Raw genomic sequence first — 25,672 nt, 5'->3', positions numbered from 1 at the left:
ACATTGAGAAGTGGGAAAACGCGTTCAAAACAATAGAGGATTACGCGTCGAGCTGGAATCGGTAGAACGGTTTTGAACTAGGGCACAGCAATACACGTCCAAACCCGATGGCGGAAAAAAACAATCTGACAATGGAGGCGAGGGCCATGCGCACTATCACCGAAAGGAGGAGTCACCCTACCTTGGGTCTAGGAAAGACTTCTTCGAAAAAAAACAACTTGGAAACATCCGGACCCAATACTACATGGCAGGAATATGCAAAGCATGTGTATCTACAGCACACATGCCTTTATTACTAAAATACTGAGCAATATACTCTGTGGTAGCCTGTAGGAAAAGGGAAAAATTAATTATGTACTTCAGACAGTTGAAGGTTAGAAAGGTAAAAGTTACTTACCCTGTAAGCATCCAGTCCCGGGGTAGAGTCTTAACAGTGTCCTTACAAGACTTATGGATCCCCTTTTGAGCCCCTTCAATCATGTTCTCAAAAATGTTTCTTCCAAGTAGCTATCACATCATTGAGACGTGTCATTGAGCTCCAAGCTAACTTAGGAAGAAGCTTTATTTCATGTTCATAAAGATAGGGTTGTCCTTCACACTAACCCTAAATTTATTCCTAAGGTGGTCTCTCCTTTCCAACATAAGGAGTCTATAGAACTTCTGGTCATTCTTTCTGCAACCCAATTCAATTGCAAAAAGGGCTCTCATACCGTAGATACTAAACAAGCTTTAAGCTGAGTCTGGTGACTGAGTGAACTAATACATCCTCTGTAGGGGCATGTGTTTGACCTAATGTTCAGAGGTTCAAATAACGGTGGGTCACTCAAGCCTTTCAACATTCTGAGGTTGATGAAATGAGAACCGTTCAACTGCACTAAGTTACTGAAAGTCATAGCATGGAAAGAACAGAACACCGACTGAGGAGCAACCTTGCAAAGCTAAGGCGACCTCCCCCCTGGAGGCAGAAAAACATGTGAAAAACGTCATAGCAGACGAAGAGAGTCTGCAAGCACAATCTGTAACAGAGAAGGGCAACAAGCCCGGAACAGATGAGTAACGGCAATTTACCCCAAGACAACACCATCAAGGAAGGTTGTATCCCCTGGAAGGAGCTAAATACTGAAGGACAGCCAAAAGACCCCAACTCAAAGGACTGCAGAGGGGTCAGAAATGCCAAGCAATTAAAAGGGAGAAGAGTAAAAGTAGGCCCCCACACTGGAAAGACCAGGGTGTAGGGCTGCAGAAGTACACATGAACCAACCGTCCGAGTACCAGCAAGGAAGGGGTGGAACAATTAAACAGAACAAAGGATCCCGCCAGGGAGTAAGTGAAGAGGACACTCTTAGAAAACAAGCCACCCGGAGGGAGGCAAGTGCAGAAAACCAAGCTGAAGGTCCTCGCAGAACGGGGAGGAAGGGCGGGCCGTGAAGGAATCTGTGGCAAGAATCGTCTCTACCAGATACATCGTTACCGAAGGTAAGTAACTTGTACTTCTGATAGAGACTACTAGCCGCAGATTCCTTAACGTAGAATAGATACCCTAGCCATACCTAGAAGGGAGGAGGGCCTGTGAGAGCCTCCCAGAAGGAAAAAACACAGAGCCCCAGTAGGGGATGTGCAATGGGGACAAGTAGGCGGGCCAGGCCCAACCAAGAAGAAGGAAGCAAGGACGAGGCGAGGGGGGGCCAGGTCACCACCTTTCCATCCAAGGAATCAGGGACTTCCACCAGAAAGCCCCGGAGGGGCAGACGAGTTCCAAAGAAGAGATAAGTCACCCCAAACTCTATGGAGAAGAGGTAGAAATGGGCAAGACCTTCCACAGGAGGGGCTTATGTGACCTCGCTGACATCACGCCAGCGGACTTCAGGGTGGAGTCACATGGTACCGCCCCCGGCGCGCAGAGATGCTGTGGCAAAGGAAATTTTCTTGATCCAGTCTCACGCCTTGGGATAGTTCTACGTTAAGGAATCCGCGGCTAGTGGTCTCTATCAGATATGGGCTTTACAAATACAAATTATATGTTATGTTAACATACTATGTGGATACGATTTATTTCTTTTCGTGAACCGCATAAGGGGGAAGGCCATATCTAAATCGGGCATAGCCAGATAGATGATTAAATGCATCCAAACCTGTTAAGCAAAAGCTAAAGCCCACTGTACTACAAAGAAAGTGGTCTCTATGGCCTTCCTTGGGAACATCCCCATAGTAGAAATTTGTAAAGCAGCTACTTGGTCTCCACCAAATACCTTAACTAAACACTACTGTGCAGACGTATTAGCTCGTCAACAAGCCAATGTTGGCCAGCCTGTACTTTGCACCCTTTTTTCAGTCTTCGGCAATATCCACAGGCAAGCCACCGCTTAGAGGAGGACTGCTTTACAGTCTATGCACAGCATTGTAGCTACAGGCACACATACATCGAACAGAAAATTAAGCATCTGTTCGTCGCATGAAGTGCTGTAGATTCGCACATGCCCACCCTCCTCCCTTTCCTTCTTAATTCTCTTGCATTTCTCGCTCTCCTGTATAGCTTTGCTCCAGATCCATCATCACCCACAGCGCAAAAAAAAATAATCTTAACAATGGAAAGGATGGCCATGCACACTGCAAGCAAAAGGTGAAGTCACAGTCCCACATGAATCAAGAAGAATTCTTAGAAGAAAAACAACTTGCACATGGGCCTAACATTAGATGGCAGGAGTATCTACAACATGTGCATCTACAGCTATACATGCCTCGAATAAATAGGTTTCGCTTGGTGGGGAAAAAGGAACCAAAACAAAAAAAGCAAAAGGATACAGTCGGTCTGCAGCAGTGAAATTATTTACAAGCTGGTGTCTACAAGGCTTGGCAGTTCGGGCAGGACTGTTCCCATGATGGACAGGGTCAAGACTGATTTGCATACGGCCTGATCTAAACTGGGGTGGCATGGTGAGCAAAATAATGATGGATTTAACCCAGATCTCTTGACTGGGGGTTAATGTTTTGATTTGTTCTGCATTCAGTCCATCAATTGTGTTTTTTTTGGTTTCTCACCCCAAGTGCGCCAGGTATGCCCAGACGTGGGCCCGGGGCTCACTGTGCCACTGGAATCAAGGTATCCTGGCTGATGAGGGTTGAAACCCCGAAACCGGTCCTGGGTGCTAGTTTCCGGTCCAAGGAGAACCTGGCTTGGCAGTTCAGGCTGGACTGTTCCCATGAGGCACAGGGTCAAGATTGATTTGCATATGGCCAGGCCTAAACTGGGGTGGCATGGTGAGCATGGATTTAACCCAGATCTCTTGACTGGGGTGAATCTTTTGATGTGTTCTGCATTCCGTCCATCAATTTTGTATCAAATCAAAGTATGGTCTTTAGGACTGAAGGCATTCCACAAGAAACAGGCTTACATAAAGTTGAGGATAGTTAGGAAGAAGCAAAACTGTGCAGTGAGAGGGCATAGTAAGAAGTGAACAGATGTTCATGGTGGGGTTATAAAAATGTTTGTGCGGAGTAGAGGGGGCCATAATATTCTCGGGGCCTACCTTTCCATAACATTTTACTCTCGAATTCATGCTGGTGGTGCACTCTGGAGTGTTTAAAATATGACAACCAGCATAATGATTCAGCAACAAGAAGCGTTGGGGCTTTGCTCACCCATGTACATATATGACAAATACAAGAAAGTGTCCGCTAACAGAGGGACTGGGTAGCAGATAGTTCTGTGCAGGATGGAAATAAATACAACAATGAAAGGTAGCATTACTAATCCATCTGGGCAAGAAGGAGTACAGGTATGCAACTTGCATTCCACCAAACTGGCAGAACCAGATGCAAGTCCAACAGTGCAGCCAGTAACAGCATGTTTCAGATGGGTTTTAATAAATGTTACTATACAGACTAGAAAACAGTCATATGGTTGTTTGACTTGTAAAACTTTTCATATACGGACCCAGTCCTCATTTCTTTAAAGCGATATGAATGCATGGGGGAGCTCAGGGATTTCCACAGTCAAAGCATGCTTATCTTTGCACAAGATGATGCAGTGCAAACCAGCTCTCCAGATGAGCTGGAGCATCAGGATTATCGGTCATGGCTTGCCAGACAGCCAGGAAGGCTGATGTAGGGAACTGGTGCCCAAAGGCCGTGCACATGAAAGCCGAAATGTGAGACCAGTAGAATGCAAGAATGGGGAAAGACCATACAATATAAAGTATGTCACAGTGGGCCAAGCGGCTTCACCAACAGTCTTAGTTCAGGCTCATTTGAGCAGCATGTAGTCTCATAAGAGACAAGTGACGGTCCTGGAGAATTTTTATATCAGATGAATATAGGTCTAGCCTCCCTGAATCCTTTGTTGTGTAAAGTCGAAATGTCCATCTAGTTGTCAGCATTAGCTTGTGTCCCCAGCTTGACCTGCCACGTGTACTCGAGAGCCTGAGTAGCTGGAGATTATTCACGCAAACCTTCCCCAAACTTTAATGTAGTTCAGGATGGGAGAAGTTCGACAGTAGTACTTGTGGAGGGAAAGGTGGGCCGTGAGTGACCAGCCTGTATTTCAGAGGCCCATTCAAGTGCAGGGGAAGGGGGGGATGAGAAGGCAGCAGGCTTACACAATTTTGGGGCCACATGCCATGCACAGGCAGTGGGATACATATTGTTCTTCTGTGGTGAATGCCACCCTATCATATATCAAGGTCTTCTCAATCTGTACCCACATTGGTTTGCTGTCGGCATTAGGTGGGAAAACAATTACCAGGTGGTAAGCCAGAAATTACTTAATGTGTCGCATTCATAGGTTCAATAGATCCTAAATTCTGAACAGTGCTGTAAGGTGAGGAGAAGGTGAGGAGAACCACTAACATCCGCCAATATTGCGGCCAAGGCCACAGAAAACACAAAGGAAATCTTCAACACACATCTGTAGTGTATCTAAACATTTATCTGCACATTGCATGCATAAATATTAACACATTATCTTGAGTTTCTTGTTTTTCTTTCTTTATTCTTTTACTTTCTTTTCAGCCAACACGTATTTGGTCGCATACACTGGGAAATCGTCCCGCGACTTTCTCAAGGCTCTACAATCTTTGGTATATTCTTTTCTTATGTGGTGCTAATTCCAACCCACAAAGGGTAAAATATCTGTCTTCTGCTTTAAAATCTGTTCTTCATTCAGGAAAGGTCTCTGTCTGACCAATCCACAAGCTCATACGGACAGCTCAGTCATGAACGTAGCCCGAAAACCGTGACTCTTGAGTACTCAAGAGTCATAGTTTTCGGACTAAGTTGATGACGGAGCTGTCCGTCCTGAGCACTTTTACCAGCACTGCTGTCATCTACTGCTCTACCAATTTTTCCTTCTAAGATATTGCCTTCCAGTTCTGCCCTTTGCAAGATAAGGTAGTAGAACGTTAGACAAATATCAAACAAGAATCGGTCTCCTAAGTGTGAGGTGGGATCATGGGTACAACTGAAAATGTGATTACAATGTCAAGGACTACCCATTATAACTCCTTGTTCCAAGTGAAATGTTGGAATGGTCGACAACTCTTCTTGTTGCCTTGGTTGAGCCGCCAACAGTCGGTCTGCTTTTTCATTGTGCTTGAAATATCCCACATAGGCTGTGAAGGCATATTTCAGGTTAAGTGTTAAATAGAGCATTACGGACATATTTGCTCTGGCTAGTTCTGGTTTGGAGGTGGTACCTTCAAGAATAGAACACAAACAGACAGCAGGCAGAATGGAGTTTGAGATGTGGAAAATTAAGGCCAATTCTAGGTATCCTGAAGTGAAAATATTACAGAACAGATTTCCTTCCATTCATAGTTAACAGCCTGCATGCACGATTGTGGCTCTGAGGATGTAAGTGGAAACTATGAACTGCCATAAAAAATAAGATAAAAAAGTGTGGTCCAAAAGGCAGAGAAGTTGTCGTGGATGGATTTGATCTGTGTTTTAATCGAACGTGCTCTCTTGAACAGTCAATATGGATACCTTCATTGGGGCGAGTAACCAGAGGACCAAATCCAGCTTGACAATTTAACGGCATCTTCCAGGGAAGAGGATTCCGGAAAGTGCAAAAGGCCACAGACCATATTCCGGCATGTCGGATTTGTGCCACTGGCCACCAGCAGTCCCATATGGCCACAGTTACCAGTCATGCTGGGCCACTGCCACAGCTGTGTCAACCGTCCCTTACTTTATTAGGTTTCTGTTCAACATCAACAAGCAAATCCAGGTCTCTGTGGCTGCTCAAGGTTTTCACCAAATCATCTGGGCAGTTGACGGGCCCATTTAAGTTGCCTTGGATGGTGTGCAGGTGGCTTTAGCCCAGAAATTTCAGCCATCCTATGCTCCCTTGGCCTGAGAGTCAATTGTCCACAGATGCCTTTACTACCACCCCCTTCCCGCACCACGGAATGTGAAAGTCATTATTTAGAACTTTGGATTAGAGCAATTAGCAGAGGGATGGCAGGAGAGTCCATGTATGGCAGCTATTTTAATTGTGGCCATGCCACGCTTAAGCAATGTAATCTTCACTGCCCTCTTGCATTGCTCACTCTTGCTCCTAATGTCACAGATTACACGATTTTATCACATGTGAGATTACTTACCACATTTTCGGTGCCATCACTGAAGGTACTCAACCCTACTACAGCCCGAATTACAGAATCAAACATGTTCTGGGTGCAGGATCTGGTTTTGTAAGCACCCTAAGTTGAGTGTGAAAGGCCGCAAATCCAAATGCCTCTTTCAGAAGTGATGAGCAGGTTCTGAGTCTACAATTTTGTCCTGCACTCAGCACCACTAGTCCCATCGCTCACGTTCGGTAGCCTTTAACTATGCTTTGTGGTCTCTGGATGGAGTACCTTCATAAAAAAAGCCTTCAGGGCCACACCTGTCTACACAGCATAAAATGAATCCTAGGGCTCTACACTTGAGGGTCCACCAGGACATGCAACACATTTTCTCCATTATGGGCTGGAAAAGATGCCTCAAAAGTAAGCCATTCCTAGTCTCAAAGCATACAGTAGTCTATTCTAACCTAACAAGTAAAAGCTGTATGTTGTTTATGTCTTTCCAATATGAGATGCCCAGGTGATGTCAATGTGAGGGACACATATGGTACGGTACAGGTTACAGTCGTATATAGTCAGCAGAGAAAGGAATCAATGTGTAAGAACTGCAGAAGATCAAAGGCTAGAAGTGTGCATGCTTATGGGTGCTCCCAAATGTGTAAAGTGGCTTATAGCCAACTTATAAACTCTATCATGTACCATGTATTGAAACAGCGACACAGATAAAGGAGCAATACAATACGCTCAACTTGAGGTCTACACAATCAAACAAAAGGTGAGCAAATGTTGATAGTTTTTTGCCAACTATGTCTCAGTTTAACATCAACTAAACATGCATTAAACTGTAGGATTTTGATTTGCCACCATCTAAATACGTACCAGCAGGAAATTCTAAGCAGTAGCAACCCATTGGCGGTCTAAACTGTTTCACCAGCACAATACATTCATAATGAAGGGTTCTTTGCAGCACTGGAATTATGGCTACACCTTGGACAACAAGAGAAAATGAAAGTCAATTGCAAAAATCAACAAATTATTATCAAACTGTTGAAAACTGACCCAGTTCACAAACCTTTTAATAGGAGTAGTTGCATCATACTCCTGCCTTAGATGACTTACACTTTAAAAATTGGGAAAGCTGGAATATAATGGGTTGCAGCAAGAAACGGATTGTCACAGCTGGAGGAATGTGTCCCCTTTCTGCACTTCTTAACAGTTACAGAAATACAAAACAGTGTATGAGGAATGTTAAAAAGATGATGGAAACTAAAAACTATGCTACAGTTTACTTTTAGAGCAGAAAGTTTGTACCCACATTGTTATTTTTTTCCAATTAAAGTGGTATTTACATATCGTTCCTTTAGTACAATAGTTTTGATTGAATGCAAATGGACCAAAAATAGAGTGCACTTCATTTAAATGCATTCAAATTATTTGACTAGTTTCTCTAATTGGCAAAGGACTGGTTGATGGATATTAATTTCACAAGCTAGGATCGCCATTTTGGCGCTGGCAAAACTCAGGAGAGAGCAGATTCCACTGGGATCAAGATCAACTGTTCCTAGATTAACTATAAAATGAAGACTGCTACTCAAGAAAGGCATTGGCTTGGACTAGAAATACTAGATAGAGTAGCTGCAAATCTGATACTGCAGCATAGATATTGTACCTGTCAAACACTTTCTCGACAGCCAGTCCACGCAATCACCAATTACCCCTTGAGGCAAAGGGTGTCCTCACTTTCATACTTCCACTACAGACCTAAATAATCACACGGATTTGGATAATAGTTGAGAATAAACACTAACACTATGGTGGCGGTACCAAGCTCTACATTCTTTTTGGGGGGGGTCAAGGGGGAGGAAAGGGGGGGGTTATATAGCGCAAACTCGACCCGAAGGTATCTGAGTGCTTTACATGAACACCAGTTGCGTTACAGACGGACGCATTCATTTTTTTGTTAGGCAATGGGAGATGTAGTGATTTTCCTAAAATCACAGTTTGAGGAGCGTCCCTGCAGAGACTCAAACCCGGTTCCCCAGCTTCAAGGTCGACTGCTCTAGACGTTAAGCAGCAATTAGCTTTAGCAGTGTTACAACTAGGACCAAAAACAATAACATCCCAAGATGCCCCTTCACTTTCTTTTTTGACTGCGCAATACATGAACTCAAACCGAGCCAATGACCTTAAATGTAATACACGTAGGCATTTAATGATTTGAATATTTACTGTACTAGGAATAAGCAATTTTGGAATGTTACTAGCCTAGAAGGAATCATGGTTTAGATGTATATACCATAAAACTGCATGCATCGTAGGCAAAGATTTTCACAGTACTTGATGGCATATGCTGTCAGTATGAACATCTGAACTTGTAATAAGTACTTTAAAGTACCTGCCCTTGATCTTTCAGATGGAGGGCAGATCTATTGAGACATAAAAAAAGCTGCACTTCTCTACATCCATTCAAAACCCTACAATCCACAGTGGGTAAAAATCCTGATGAAAAGGCAATTCCACATTAATTAAATAGTAAGTCCATTACACTAGAATTCTACCAAAAACCTCTGTATTCTAGTTACCATCAGCTGGGCTTCCTTCTTTCCTGGTGGTGCGTTTTACAGTTTCCCAGTTTCTGAAAATAAAAATTGAAAAAACTCAAGATGAACAAAGTTTATTAAAGCACAGTGACTTTTACAGCGGGGCTATCATGGTTAACTGAATACAGTATCATCACATTGCTTATCTCTTTGATCCTTAGCACTTGCAACTAAAATCGAACCCGGTCCATCGGGCTCCTTGGTAAATATCCAGGTCGCTCACTCTCTAAATACAAAGGAATGTGAAGTGAGATATTAACATTCAAATAACATTATCACTGTAATAGAAATAACTGTCTCATTGGTAAGCAACTTTTAATAAGGCATTTATCTGCTGGTCATCACATCTATTAACCTTTGGCTGCAATTATACACAATATTTCAAGAAATAGAAAGGGCTGAAGAACCTAAAGTGTTTCATGTACTTAAACACACATGAGTAGGGTAGAGGTTAAACAAACTCCATTACAGATGAGCCAACAAATCCATGCAGCACTCAGCATTTCATTGTACTTTACTCAACAAGGCATTGGTGGTAAGGCATACAGAAGTCCTGAGGCCCACTCCAGGCGGGATGCATCTCCTAGTGGAAAACGTCTTGAAAACTCCTATACACACAAGTCCTGACATTGCACATTCTCAGTGGTGGCAAGCAAATGGAGTTAAGGTTCTCCCCATACACAGAAGAGACCTCGAGCCTGGTTTGGGTGTAACTTGCACTCTAGATACATTAGGCACCAACAACTGAGTTCGTCCACTCTGCATTCAAAGGTCCAGCCACGTGGTACATCACCAGGAGGATCCTGTGGTGGTTCAGCCATTTCCAAAGACATAGTGCCTTCCACCCTGCTTGCTGCAGCACCACATGGTAATGTTATCCGTAATCACTTGTACCAGCCGCCTTGCTTTGTTGGGTGGAAGGAAGGCTTAAATCCTTCACTTGTCATGGGCGTTACCTGCGCTGTGCGTGTGACGAGTTGACCTTGTCACGTAACGCGGGATTTTTGAAATCTCAGCACTCAGCGGGAAAACCGCTAGCGTGCATGCGGTTAAATGCCAAGCTGATGGCCAGCAGCCCGAGAAGGTTGATAATAAACCGGGCCACACCCAGAGGTCTCTGATTCCCACCTCTTACAGATGATCACCCCAGCAGAGACAGAACAATCTGTCACCAATATCAACTATGGGTGGGATAAGGGTCTGCAGTTATTGTGGTACAGCAACCACAACTGCAGATCTTTTGCAGTCTCCCCTGAAATCTCGACATGGTAGGATGTGCCCTTGATGTTGGGCCCACCGAGACTTCAAATCCCACTGAGCTGCTAGCATAACCAAGTTGATAGAGTAAATGTACATGCTCTTGTTATCTAGTGCCATTGATAGTTGGCCCAATTATTGCTCAAAGAACAGAATTCAAAAGTATGCTAATAAAATATCAGCCCGTCTACCATACCCAGATATGTTTTTCATATCAATATGGGGCATCACTTTCTTTACCAAACTATGGTCACTAGTCTCTTTTAGGAGACATATTTAGTGTAGAACAGCTAAAACTGTAAACTGATGACTTAAGCTGAAGCCTTACTACAAGTTAAGAAATCTTGCTCAAGTAAAATGCAATGAAAATCAAATTGAAAGTTATTTTATAGGATTCTCATACCAAGGAGAGTCAAAGTGTCACCCTGGTAGATAGCATATAATGAATAATAGCATTAGTGTGTGATGACAGACAGCCAAGAAAGAAAGGTTCTCTGTGCATCTCTGAAGGTTAGCAAGCTTTCATTGGCCTCTGTTGTGATTGATTTCATTAAGTAGCATCCAAGAAAACTATGAATAAACACACAGTACTGGTGCGTACTAAATATAGTCAATACCTAGTAGGACACAGGCTTTTTAGAAATGTGCAAACAGTAATTGTCTTGCAATAGGCTCTATACGAAAAACATACTGCAAAGGCATTCAAGTTCCCACTGATTAGCTTACTGAAAAAAACCATACTCAACCTGGTTTTACCAGTGGGATCTACATATGTTGTATGCAGGAGCTTCACCCACTTTCCTTCTGAAATGGTCTGAAAAAAAAAAAAAAAAAAAAAAGATAAGAATAACTAACAAATACGCATTACTAAAAGAATATTTTTAACTCTTTGGTATAGAACAAAGGACAGTTTGCGTAATGCAAGTGCCATGCCAATCAAAGTGTTACAGGAGATTGCTGGTCTTTTCTTGTTTCTCAATACTAGAGGTATGCACCACCAAACAGGAGTTGTTCACAACCCTGATAAGATGTTCAAAGCACAAAGAAAGTGCATTTGAACCTCACACATGTTCAAATGATAAAACAGTCCAGTCATGTAATTGGGGTCTCACCCAGAACAGTACCAGAGGCAGGAGAGAACTGTTGTATGGATGGTTGTTTTGGAAATGTCTAGGGGTGCAAATTTCAGCCACTGTTCTAGATTTCTCAGTCAAAAAATAATTGGTTGAATGAATGACACAGCTCAGCAAACTATATTGCATCAATGAAGGTCAGTATTTGTAATTGTAACAAAATTGAAACTAGGGGTGGCGTGGTTACGCGCAGCAGCGTGATGGTCGCGTTTTAGAGTTGCTCCAAACCCGTTGTCCGATCCGCCTAACCTGTCGTGCTCCAAAAAGGGAGACTGTTGTCAGAAGTGCCCAGGACCCGATTGTGCTGCTTCTTTGCCAGCCGGGCTTGGACCTATTAAGCGCTACCCAACGGAACTTGGGGCCTGCCCGCAGCTTGAGCCCGCGACCTTGAGTGAATCTCGGGCCACGGAAGTCGCGCCAATACGTGAGGCTGCTGTGATCTTGTTTCTGGGCGCCTCCATGGCGTTTGATACTATTGAATGGCCTCATCTCTTTGCTGCCCTTTCCAAGTTGGGGGTTAGACCGGAATTTGTATCATGGGTCAGTCTCCTCTACTCAGAGCCTCTGGCTCAGGTAATAGTCAACAACAAACAGTCTGACTCCTTCAGCTTAAGTTGGGGTACCAGCCAGGGGTGTCTTCTGTCGACATTGCTCTTCGCCCTTTAATTGGAGCCTCTTGCGGCCTGGATCAGTTGTGAACCGGTCATATGCGGTCTGCGGAGTGGGAGGATCGCATTTCGCTTTATGCGGATGATATTTTCCTTTACTTGGCCTCCCCCAAGAGGTCTCTCAGATGTGTCTTGCACATCTTCACGGCCTTCGGCAGATTTTCTGGTTACTCCATTAATTGGACTAAATCTCTCCTCTACACCCTGGGTGGCGATGCTCTGGCTCTCCCCAGAGATTGTCCTGTACAAGTGATGGGTTTCGTTACCTAGGGATGTTTGTCACCACAGACCCAAAGCTCAGCGACAAGAGAATTCTGCTCCCGCCATTGCAGAGCCTGCGGCGTGATGTTGCTAACTCCCTCTCATGCTACTCGGCCGAGCTGCTCTTTTTAAGATGACGTCCCTGCCCCGCTTCCTCTATGCCCTACAAAAATATCCCGCCCCGGTCCCCACGAGGTATTTTAAAGAAATCAAAGGCATACAGAGGGAGTGGTTATTGAATAGCACTCAAATTAGTTCTCAACCGGTACAATGGTGGTATAAGTCTCCCTGACATTAAGAAATACAATTGGGCAGCCCACCTTCAAGGTACATATCGTACCCCGGGCTTTGCCATGGACAGGTGGCTGCTTCCGGATGGGAAGTATAACAGAGCTCTGTATGCGAATCCCAGGAAACTCCCCTTAACTGGGCCCACCTGGCACTCTGTCCATATTTGGCATACGGTGAACAGGAGTCTGGGTTGGGACCGGAGACTGATGCTGGCGACCCCCTTATGGGATTCGGAACGCCTCGAAGGGTTTTGACAAGTGGGACCTCATCGGTATCTCTCGTATAGGTGACCTCTGGGTGAAGGGTGACCTGTTTAGTTTTGACAAACTACAACAGCATTTCGTGCTCGCACACAGAGCTTTTCCTCTACCTGCAGGTCCACCACGCACTAGTCACTACCTTAAAGAAGGGTTCCTCCCTCCCGGAGTCCTACCCCACTAGATCACAGGTTATTGGATGGGTTGCTTCCACAGAAGGCCATATCACTGACCTACAAAAAGCTGATTAATAACACACCGGATCCCCTTGATAAGTTGAATGAGTCTTAGGGGAGGGACAGCTTATTGCTTGACGAGGAAGAGTGACGTGAAGCAGTTGCCTCCCTGTGAGGTGGCAATCTCTGCACGGCTGCACCTGGTTCAATAAAAAATTCTGCACAAAACGTACGTCACCGGGGCTCAGCTGGTCTACGAGGGGAGGGGAGGGGGACACTTGCAGAAGATAGTGTGGCCAGTTGGGCACTTTTATGCATATTCTTTGGGAGTGTGAGCGGGTCCAGAAGTATTGGAGGGGGGTACATGCGGTCATGAGGGACGTCCTACACAAAGCTATCCAAACAGAGGCCAAGAGGTGTTTGCTTAACGTTTGGGAACCCACTGACTTGAAAGAGGCAGAGAAACTTTGGGCCACCCTGGGTGCTATGTTTGCCAAGAGAGATTTAGCTGAGCAATGGGGGCGAGGGGGGTCATCCCCGATACTCACCGCATGGAAAAGAAATCTTGACTGGTACATGTTCAGGGAGAAAACTGTTTATGTAGCATGGGGCTGCCCCAAAAAATGGTCCCTTGTGTGGGCCAAGTTGAACACCTACAGGGGCGATATCTGTGTCTCACCTTTAGCCACCGTTGAAGACGAATCTGTGTCTCCCTGATGTGCATTCCGACCCCTGTGATGTTTTCTTGAAATCGCTTGTGTTCCCAAAATAACTGCCATATGAACCAGAAGCTTTTTGTCTCTTCATGTGATATGGCGAATTGTTTGTTTATGTTATCAAAAATACTAATAAAAAGATATATAAAAAAAAATAAAGAATTTGAAACAAGGTCCATTAGTCTTCTTGATCTGTAAGGAAAGAGTTGGGAGTCAAGGAGTATCTGTAAGGCCTATGCATGCAGCTTAACTGATGGGATGTGTGGGAACTGGGTTTAGTGGAAGAAGCACTATCATTGGAAGCCAGCTTCAACTATCACTAAGAACTGGATTTTTGTGTCATAACTTCAGAGTGTTATCCAACATTTATTTCTTCAATGTCCATACAGGACATCTAGGGCTCCTACCATTGATATGGTTAACAAATCAAAATGGTTTAAATATTCATAGCAATTTTATATTAACTATACCAGACAGAGCCCTCCCTGCTACATAATAAAGGACTACCAAGCTAGACCATGAATTGAGTGCTCTGCCTACTAAAGCACCGCATGTATGACCATGGTGATGATGCAGCGCAGCTGCTGTGTTTTCAACTAGAGTAATTCCTGAACCGATTTCGTACAAGAGAGGCGCTAGTAGAATGGAGCAGATGAATTGGTAATTTTTTTTTAAGTAGAGTCGTCCCCCCCCCCCCCCCCCCCCCCCAAAATAAAAGCAGGTAGGAAAAGTAACATGGAGGGCTCAGGTGGGGGAAGCTACAATGGGTTGGAAGCTACAATGGGTTGGAAGCAAAAAGGGGTTAGGGGAAGAAGCAAGAGAGAGAAAAACAGACATCTGTGGATTGGGAGAGAAGCACATGCACAGGAGAGCAACAAGAGGATATGTGAGGAGAGAAGCACAAGAGGGAGACAGCTAGAAAAACATGTGGACTCTATTGAACTGCTCAAGCAAAAAAAAGTAGTTCAATAAAAGTGAGTAGTGGTAAGACGCAAGTAAAGAGGGTATGCGCCAGGGGAGTACAAGATGGACAAGGGCAACCATTGAATAAGAAGCAAATCAGAGTGATAATAATACCAGCCAATGATAAGCAATGGGCGGTCTTTAAGCTCACTGTAAGACCTGGTAAACTGTCCTACTCCACTCTTATGCAGTCCTGGGGCGAAGAGTGTCCCGGTGTTGAGCAATCTCTTGCTTTCAGGATTATCAGAGTGAATCATAATTCTGCATTTGGTTTTAGAGGAGGTTTCAATGGCAAGCCTGAAATACCAGTGATTGACGATGTAGCAGTCATACCTTTGTAGTACAAATGCTCTTCGAATGGATACCTTTTATTTCCGAAGCAGCACGCTACTTTCCTTGGCACAGTAGCCGTTTACATATAATTGGTCACAGAACTTAGAAGAACAAGAGGTGATGTCTGTGCTTATTGGACACAGTCAGCACGCCCTGACGAAGTTATTATGAACGAAACGCGTTGGCTGCCCGATGAAAATTGAATAAAGAAGAGTTAAAAAAGCAAACAACTACTGATGGACACTTTTTATTGATTCCATTTATACTTGTGTTAATGACATTTGGTGGTGCAACCCACAGTGGGAGGAATTTTTGTTGTTTTTTCAAACAATTGCCTCTTGGGAACAACAGGGGCGGTGGAAGTGCACACCATAAGAGCTAACAGCTCCTTATCCACCATACAATTGAGACGGGTTGGCCTATGGCCAGTAGAGAGGTGCGGCACACATAAAAGTCTTTTTGATGTGAAGAGCTGAGTTGTTCTAAATTTGTGTTCTACAAATGCTCTTCACTACATGTCAGACAATATTTGTTTGTAATGGGATTAATGCAGTTACTCTGTACAAGTAGTATTCTTTTCTGCAAACTGCTTTGTCTTATAGTACAAAGAAAGAACACTCAGATAACGTATGATACGTTATGTATTTATATTACACAAAACCCTACTCTGCCATGTCACTGGCATTATAGAATGATGGTTTATTAACTGTAAAAAAAATAATCATATGATTGACTGACAAATGAAAACAAATCGGAGAAGGGACCTTTCAGCAGATAACCATCTTGGAGATAGCATACTAAGGGATACATTCTACAGAATATCTTATGGAAGAGGAGTGCTTGAAAAATAAGATCAGTGGAACACAACAAGGATTACCAGGAAGTAATTGTGACACTAATCTCATCCATCTTCCTAGTTACAGTCCTTCTATAATACAAAACACTTGTGTATTCCTAATGAATTAACACATATTTACTAAACTACTGTGATGTGACAGACTCTAAAATTACCATCGGAACTCACATCAAGTTTTAGTGGGAGGTAAATGTGACCCAAGATGCACAAGTGCCAGCCAGACTAATGTGTATGCGGGTAGTTTGTACTATATCTATGTGGATCTTCGATCCGCATTCGACCTGGTACAGAGGGATAAGCTTTGGGCAATATTACTAGAGATGGGTGCTCCGGTTTATCTGTGCCATCTATTCAAACGTATGCACCAAGGTACCTATGCAAGGGTGAGGTACGGGAGGAATGGGGAGCTCTCTGCTCCGTTCCCAGGGGAAAAGGGAGTGAGGCAGGGGTGCATGTTGGCCCCAAACGCTCTTCTCTTCTCTCCTCTCAACGGGATGATCGAACATCCAATGGGAGCAAGGGATTTAGATTCACCCATATTAGCAGGCCGCAAGATGCCAGCCCTGATGTTCGCTGATACCCTTCTGCTATCAAAATCTTCCATGGGTATACAACGAACACTGGAGGCGTTCTGCTCCTTTTTTACATCGAGGAACTTGGCGATTAACCACTCCAAAACTAAGTTTATGGCTTACAACGCCAAATCATCTAACTGTCCCCACCCCCATTTGGATGGCTCGGTGTTGGAACGAGTGTCTACCTTTGACTACTTGGGGGTAACTTTAACCCCTTCAGTGCTGATGGCAAAGCCAGCTCGTCATGGGCTTTACCTGCCCTGTGCTTATGACGAGCTGGCTTTGTCATGTAAAGTGGGATTTATGGAATTGCAGCACCCAGGGGGAAAACCCCTAGCAGCCAAGGTGTTAAACGATAGAATGGACTGGGGTCCCACATGGCTAAGGCAAACCTGAAGTTGGCCCAATCCTCTGGCGGTATTCTAAAGGTTTATAATGAGAGCTCCCTTAAACCGTTGGGACCGCCCGTGGAAATCTACAAAGCTCAGGAGAGAGGTGGAGCGCTGTACGGTGCAGACCTTTGGGGTCACGTCCACGCCGCCTCTCTATCCTCTACTGAGAAGAGTTTTATCAGCACCTTTTGAGACTTCCTCAGAGTACCCCTCTGACCCCATTACGGCTAGATCTAGGTTTGGTCCCTATACAGGAGAACATTTCAAATCGTCCCCTGCTGTACTGGAGGAGACTTTGGTCCACCCCGAGCTCTCAAGCTACAGGGAGGACCTAAGGGACCTTCTGTCCAGAGGGGGTGGTGGGAAAAAACCCCTGGCTAAAGTACATTAAACAGCTATGCCACACACTTGGTAGGGGAGACATATGGTCCTCCCCTGAGGAAACCTGTGTCTTGACTACCAAGAGGTCGATGAGCTTTGTACTTAAGCGATATCGAACGGAACTCACACTAACTAATCCTTCTTTGGGTAGGCTGACTAATACTTTCTTGGATATCAAGGTTATCCCCCATTTGAGAAATTCTTGGATGATATCCAGCCCTTACTGGCTAAGAAACTATATGTTTAGTTCAGACATGGAACACTGCCATTAAGGGAGGTGACAAACAAATACACATCGAGTTCGTGCCCAGGGTGTGAAGGTACTGAAGAGACGGATCTGCACGGTCTGCTCTTCTGCCCTTCCTACTCTAAGGCAAGAGCTAAATGGATCATCCAACTCTGCAAGCCTAGGGGCCTCAGGGATTATAGGGAGGTTTTTAGATTTTTTAAATAGGACACCTCCCCCTTGATTGTGTTTGCAACCGCTAGATACCTTCTGTCTATGTGGTGCACAAGAGGAGCAAAATTCAAAAATTGTTAAACTGCCGCTCCTGCACCAGCATAAATACTGTAATACAGAAGGTACCTTACAAATAAATTGCCCAGGGACTGTTCATCGATTGCTCTATCCTAAATTGAATAGGTCTTTGCTATGTCTGTATTATTGCATCTTTTTTAACCATTTTATGAACATAGGCTGTTTTATGAATGTACTATACTATTGCCTAAAGTCTTTTTATTTGTAATGGTGTATATATGTGCTTTTATGGTTTTTAACCGATAATAAAGCGATATTTTCCCTATACAAACCAAGTTCAAACTACACAAACTATAAAAATTCTAAATTTATAATAATTTGAAGGTGGTGGATAGATTGTAAATAAGTTATAACTATAAGTAGCAGGCCTTGTTACACACTTGTGAGAAGCTGGCCTGGTATACGATGTCCACTTATGTAAGTGGGCACATTGCACCAGTCCAGACAACCCTTATGGTGATTTAAGAGGTCTTAGACAACCTTAGAAAACTTTAAGTGGTAGCTGTGGCGAGCAGCCTTCAGGCTTAGTCCATAAGGAGTGCAAAGCAGCTTGTTTTACCAGAACGTAATTTATAGTATAGATTACACAAAAAAAGAATCACACACAGTATTTATAATAACTTGTATTTATTAGAATATACTCTCGAACAGGTTTAGATATCTCCTACCCGGAGATAATCACAATGCACACAATACTTTGCAAAGAAACACAGTCAATAGCACAGAATACACAGTGGACCCCAGGGGGCACCAAACAATAAACTAAGAAAGTGGTATAAGAACCACTACTCCGGTCAAGACAGTGTCAAGAGGAGGTAGAAGTGCTGGGGACCCAAGGAACCACCCAAGGTGAGTACCTACAGAACCCACGTAAAGTGTGTGCAGTGTGAGAACACGACTGTGTGCTCCATACAACTCTATGGGTAAGTCGGAATTGGATTTTTAAAGATTAGGGACCCTTCCCAGTAGACCCTAAGGAAATCCAGTGGAACACAGAAGGTTGGAGTGCCACCCCACCTGTGGTTACCCTGGTACCCAAGTTACCTACACTGGGGAAGCCGGGTACCTATGTGGGAAGTGGTGTTTGAAACTGCAGTCTAACTCAATTGAGGACTTCAGGAAAGTGCCGCTGCCGAAGGAGAAAGTGTCCGGTGCAATCTGAAGGTGAATTCGAGATGAGAGGTACCTGCAAGCCGAGGGGACAGAGTCTGTCACTCAGGAGTGACCAGGAGAGTTGGAAGATGAATGCCCTCAAATGTTGGGTGTTGCAGGATGGATGACAATGGCCTTGACTCTGCAGCTGTGAAGACCAGGCGATGCAGAGGAAGACCAGGAGCCATGCACAAGCTGTCCCACGTAGGATGTTGAGTGCTGAGGTGTCGGTGTATGGCGAGAGAAACAACAAGCCTTGGCAAATGCAACCAACAAAGAAGTCGAAGAAGGTGAAATGTCAGGACCAGCAAGGTCCAGGGGACTTACCACAAGCAGGAAAGTAAGGGCAGGCCCAAGGAATCAGGAGAGCCCAAAAGACACAAAGGTGACCCTCAACTGGACCCACAGGCCGGAGGCACTGGAGTCACGCGAGGACCTCATGCAGCTAACCAAAAGATGCAGGCTACGATACACACGATACGGTGTGGCTGAATTTTCTTGTCACTGGAGGTGCTAGAGGTTGGGGCTACTTGGAGCCCGAAGATCTTCTTGTAAGGAAGCCAACACACCTTTACAACACCTTTACAACAGCAAATTGGCGCAGTGCATAGGGGTTCAGGTGTCTTTGATGCCCATAGGCCTTGGAATGTTCCTGTATGGTGCACAGGCACAGACTGGAAGGGAGACGGAATCAAGCCCAAACCAAGTCCACAGAGCCAGACGGTAGAAGAAGAAGTGGTGTCTGATCTGAATCTTGTCATACAACGAATCTAGGGATCCACCCACAGGTAAGCCCTTAAGTACCCTAAGGAAAGCGTTGGGACAATTCAGGGGACCCTCCCAGGGTAAGGGTCTGAACGGGGGGGGGAGGGGGAGGGAAGGTTACGCCCATGTCCTTTGTCCAGTTTCGTGCTAGAGCGGGAGCTATCTGCTCCCAGAGCTGGTTTGAACTGAACTATGGAGAGAGACACCAAATGTGCCCCTCATACAGACTGAGTGGCGCTGGCAAGTGAACCCACCCTGCCCCAATACATTAAATCCTGTCTGGGAGGTGATGAAGTTAACATCTTGTTCAATGACTAAATTGAGGGATTGTGAGGCCTAATAATAAACTTTTGCAACAATCTAATTTCCTGAGGACCTTTGCAAAGTGCATGTCTGGGCAATAAAGTAGGAAATGTTAGGTTAGATTTTTTGGTTTTTGTTTTACAGCAATTGGTACCGGCCTCTGGTGGCTGTGGTAATTCTGAATGGCTCAATGGGGGGTTAACATATATGCCAAGGTTTCTCGTCAATGGTGACCAGAGGTGGAATAATGGAATATATGGAGTAAGAGATATAGGTGCGGTTTATGCAGAGAAATAGATCATGTACCTCCTGATTGAGGGAGAGGAGAGTGCCATCCATTCCCGTAGGCTGTAGGGCAAATGGAGAACATAACTTAAAGGTTGGGGGTAAAGATAGGACTAGAGAAGATAATTTGTGCATCATCCGCAAAGAGATAAGAAAATTCAAAGCATGGTATTCAAAGAAGGAAATGACACAAAAACGTAGTGTAGAGAGAAAAATGTAGTGACACAAAAATGTAGTGTAGAGAGAAAAGGCAAAGGATCCAGGACTGAACTCTGTGGGATGCTAACTGGCAAAGCATTTGGAGACTGGAATGAAGATTGAAAAGATAGAAGCTCAGCCTACTCTGTCAGTGACACAGAGTGATAGGGGCAGATAGCAGGGTAGAATGGTAAAAGGTAGCGAAAACAACAGAGGCCTGGGAGTATCAGGACAGAAGAAATGTGGTTAGGATAGGCTGAGGAAATTGAATTGTTGTAATGGTTAAAGTGCAGTTACAGATGAGTGGAGAGACTGAAAACCGAATTATAGGGGATATAATAAGCTGAGAGAGGTGAAAAATAAGAGGATACAATTACAAATCAGACGCATCAAGACTGGAGAAGGAAGTTGGGAAAAAAACGTTAAGACAGGGTTGATGGGTTAGCAGCTGATGTTAAGGACAGATTAGCTCAGCCATCTGTTGAAGAAAGAAATTGAGCAAGACAAGACATAAGAGATAGAGTTTTGTCAGGCTGGGGACTGACATCCAATGCTGCGGACGAGGAATTAGCAGTTTTTCAAATGGGGATCAATTCTACATAGGATGTGAGCTGCCAGGTCATAGTTTAGGGTTATTAGTTTGACTTACAGGACTGAAGTAGGGTTTGGTCTGAGGGTTGTATAATGAAGGTAGTCAAGACAACCGTAAATTCAGAAGAACAAAAAAACTGCCTGAGGCAGAGAGAGAAGAGAGTTACGGCAAAGAGTAGGGGTGCAATGATAAGGATGTTAAGCTAAAGTCAATTAAGTTACAGATGTATGCCTGATCTAACAGTCCAATATATGAAAAACTAGCTATAAAAGAATACCTCTTCTTTGATGATTTTCTCTTTTGTACCGACAGAATGCTCTCCACATGCTTCATGTTCCATTTTCAAACCTCAACCTGTGCACATCAAAAGTGGACAAAGTCAATTTTTGTTCAATAACAATTAAGATGTTAATGCACTACAAAACTGCTGTACAATTCACAATATCAGTTGTTTAAAACATACGCTGGTTCGACATTTCATTCAGATTACGGATATACACTGTATAGAAGGAACATAAAGTCAGACTCCTTAATCTACAACAATCTATTCGCTGAAGAGTTCCAAAAGGATTAGTACGACTCCTGTGCCCATTCAATCCTCACCCAGTGGCAAAATCGATGTGCGAGCATCTAAAGACAACAAAAGTATTGCTTGCCAACGTGCAGAGGTTGTATCCATCCTTGCCCAAGGGGAAAACCCTGAACTTTTGATTTCCTCCTGTGTCTGTGCAAAGGGTTCCACACCCACTACAGCTAAACGGAGGGCTCACTAGCAACAATGTAATATAAAGCGGATTAGTAGATCGCTGCTTGTTTACCTGGGAGGGTATCTGGGCACTGAATATACAGTATAATGCAACTGTGCTTTATTCTCTAGTCAGTATTTGTGCCAAGTTTTTAGTAACATTTCTGATAACTATTTGATTAAACTCCTAACTGAATACTATCACCACCGTGACCTTAAACACGTCTTGCTTACTGTGTCAATTTACTTCTTAAGTGTCCACTGAAAGCAACACACGGGTATTCTCAGTCTGTTTTATTTATATTCCAATTTATTTAGTTTGTGCTTTTTATATTTTAAGAGCAAACAAGGTACATAAAAAGTGCACAAAACAGGAGAGATGATATACTGGTCATGTCAAAGCAAAGGTGGTAGGAACACAGTCTATGCAGCGTAATTTTACTTTAAAACTGCTAGGTTTACACTGCAGCTTTGTTTAAATGTATTCCCTTGTTTGTTCTAAACTGTAAAGCTAATAGGAGGGAAACTCCTTTTATCCCCCGCCCCCAAGAATCTGAAAGGCAAAAACACCCATAAGCTGAGTGTTTAAGAGACTGCTTAGAAATTGTGTTCGTACAGTGTATGTATCACTTGTTTGTGACTAGATAAACAAGGTTTTTTAAGTGCACGTAAAACAGTATTTCGTGGTTTTAAATTTGGGCCTTACCCGCAGGGCTAGGATATGTAAAGTGTGTATTGTACCGGTCTGTATCCAAGGAGATTGTGTGCTCAGGAGCAGCTCCCAGCCTCCGTGGCAGACCAGTTTCTGCTTTACTGATTGGCCCAAAGGCCTCTGCCGTCCCTTAATACCTGCACAGATCCTGGAGTTTTAGGTAGTAATGCCCTTTAAATAGTTTTTAGTAGCTGTTATACCTGTAGTCTGGTGGGTTCGTAGGGATAGAGTTTCTATTGGTTTAGGGCTTGAGTTCTGATTGGTTGATAGGGCTAGGGTTCAGACTGGTTCCTAAGGGATAGGGTTTCTATTGGAACGAAGGCTTAGGGTTTGAGTTTTGATTGGCTGATAGGGCTAGGGGTTTGGATTTGTTTCTAGGGCTACGATTTCTACTGGGCCTTGAGCTTAGGGTTTGAGGGTTTGATGGGCGGATAGGACTGTGTTTTAGCTAATAGGGTCAGGGCTCCCACTGGTTCTAGGGTTTAGGGCTATGGTTCTGACTAGCTAGGGATCCCATTTTCCAAAAGGTGCCACCTGATCACTAGGGCAATTTAACCTTAAACGTCTCAGCCCAGGCAGAGAGGACAAGGGCAGTTGCCTGTTTGGGCCAGGTCAGGCCTACTGACCTGGTGTTGAGGAGTGTAGTGGACAGGCTAGAACTATACCGCAACAAAGTTAGAGTATGTAATATGGTGTTTGTGGGGCAAAGATGGGGGCATGTGCCAGAGTTCAATGGGAAAAGGACTGACTAGTCAGAACCCCTGTCACTGGTAGATTTAGGATAGTCTTCTGCTGCTTTTGATGGAGGGAGGGGGGGGGGGGGGGTCACAGAATGCAGCCCCTGCCTGCAGGACCTTCCTCAGCTTCTGTATCAGATATTTCAAGTCAGGAGATCAGGGTGGTCAGGGGTTTTCCCTCGACGCTTCCTTTGCTTTCATCAAGCAGCAGTGAGGGTGTGTGTGTGTGTGTGTGTGTGTGTGAGGGGGGGGCGGGTCGGGGGGGGGGGGGGACTTGTCCTTTTAGGCACAAGTTGTTTGGGTCCGAGAAAATCCGCCCATTCCCAGGACTCCTTGGGGTCGGTGAAGAAGAGCTGCCCATCTGCTTGGATCTGGAGGTGGGCTGGGAACATGCGTATAGTGATAGGAGCTGGGTCAGCAACCACAGGGGTGTGGAATTTATTAAATATCTACTTGTCCATGGGGCAGGTTACTTCATAAATCTACTTATCCTGTAACAAAATCTACTTGCTCCTTTTGTGCCATGTAATACGGTGACAAATTATGGAAGCAATGTTATAGTAGAGCCCTGAAATAGCCTCTCTGATTATGCCAGGCCTCCTTCCATGGTAGGGTTTGAATACTAGCAATTCTCTTATGTTGGCACGTTTCCACAGATCTGCATTCTGGGGTGGACAAAGGTAATGGTTCCAGGGTTGGATGCCCTTTTGAGTCTGTGCAAGCCTACTAACTAGCATGCTTTAAGGGGTTTCACCAACTCTTCTCTAATCTTTTCCTATAGTGAGAAAGGTTGGACATTTTCTCCAGACAATGGCAGACATAAAACTTCTTCCAGGGTTGGGGAAAAAAGTGGTTGGAGAAAAAGTGAACAAATCTACACCTGTATACTTGCTCATGCTAAAATGCAGTTCACAAATATTTTCTAGGAGTAGTATTTCATGGATTACTTCTTTAAAGTTTTGTGAATTCACAAAAGTTGTATATCTGATTCAAGGACATAGGTGCACTCTTCAGACTTTATTTAATAATTGGGCCCCGAATTCGGTCTGGCGTTAACCATGACCTTTGTGTTTATTAAAGTTCTGTCTCTCTGTCTCTTGGCTAGCTTTACTGTGAGTGACCACATTCTGCTGTTTCATAAGGAGCATGCAGACACAGTCGTTTTGTTCAATGCCGGGAACAACTGTGGCAATGTGTGCTTTTTAAGACATTTTTTTTGCTTTTGCCAGTGTTTGTTATTATGGAGAGGGCCCAGCAGCTCCCATATGAATATGGTTTTACAAACACCATACCAAAACAAGCGACACACGGACAAAACCAAAAAGCTGACCAACAATTTCAGACCCACTGGCTTTACCAAGGCTGGTTTATTTTTAGGTTTCCGATAATCTTATTAAAACTGGTCATACGGACTTCCCATTATGATTGATTCTGGAAAATACAAGCATACATCAACGCATTTTACTAAATGATGCTGCAAAGGAATGGCGCCTAAAACTTTACAGTAGTTTAACAAAATGTTTTTGCATTTGTTTGTGAACATTTTATTTTGCAAGCAAAGAATCATCAATCTTGCTTTCAAGCATCTGCAAATATTTGAATCTAATCGGAGAGCATTCAGGGAGCAGTATACATCGCCTCATATTGCTAAAAATTGAAAAGATGAACACATTTTATACTGGAACCACTGTCAGTAGTGCGGTCAGAGCTTACAACATTTACTTCGAGGCTCACCCTAATAAAGGCTTCATATTAATCAAGAACAAGTTACTAACCTTCGGTAACGATATATCTGTAAGAAACATTAGTTAGTTAGATTCCTTACCTTAGAATATCCCCAGGCGTCAGGCTGGATCCAGAAAGTTTTGAATAGCAGTAGCCCTGCGCGTAGGTAGGCGTTGTGTGCGCCAGGATGACATCGTCTGAGTACTTAGACGCCGCCCTCGCGCGCCGACGTCTGTTCTTATACACAGCTTTTCCGCGCCAGAAACGCACAGCCATGATAAAAACAGACACTGGTGCCATGAAACTAGGTTCCTCAAAGGGATGTACCTTAACCCTAGATATCGGTCCGCAGAAGGGGGAGGATGGGTGGGGCGGTAAGGAATCTAAGTAATGTTTCTTACAGATATATAGTTACCGAAGGTAAGTAACTTGTTCATCTGAACGAAACACGTTAGTTAGATTCCTTACCTTAGAATAGATACTCCAGCAATACCAACC

At 44.1% G+C, this 25,672-nt stretch overlaps 1 protein-coding gene across 6 annotated transcripts in view; it reads right to left on the bottom strand.

Moving 5' to 3' along the window:
- Positions 1 to 25,672, bottom strand: part of NUDT5 (nudix hydrolase 5) — a 238,037-nt gene that overhangs the window by 128,034 nt on the left and 84,331 nt on the right. For all 6 annotated transcript variants that reach the window (XR_015295601.1, XM_086919882.1, XM_086919887.1 and 3 more), the window contains 4 exons: positions 21,533 to 21,609; positions 11,167 to 11,234; positions 9,146 to 9,198; positions 7,443 to 7,550 (listed from right to left, as the gene is read on the bottom strand). Coding sequence is in view for 5 of the 6 variants with exons in the window: in XM_086919882.1 (XP_086776008.1) it covers positions 7,443 to 7,550; positions 9,146 to 9,198; positions 11,167 to 11,234; positions 21,533 to 21,595 (292 nt within the window). In the remaining variant the exon portion in view is untranslated. The remainder of the gene's footprint in view (positions 1 to 7,442; positions 7,551 to 9,145; positions 9,199 to 11,166; positions 11,235 to 21,532; positions 21,610 to 25,672) is intronic.

This window comes from Lissotriton vulgaris, chromosome 1_1, assembly GCF_964263255.1.
Source record: "Lissotriton vulgaris chromosome 1_1, aLisVul1.2, whole genome shotgun sequence".
Taxonomy (NCBI): domain Eukaryota; kingdom Metazoa; phylum Chordata; class Amphibia; order Caudata; family Salamandridae; genus Lissotriton; species Lissotriton vulgaris.
The sequence above is the reverse complement of the archived record's forward strand: the minus strand, read 5'-3'. Positions and strand labels throughout refer to the sequence as shown.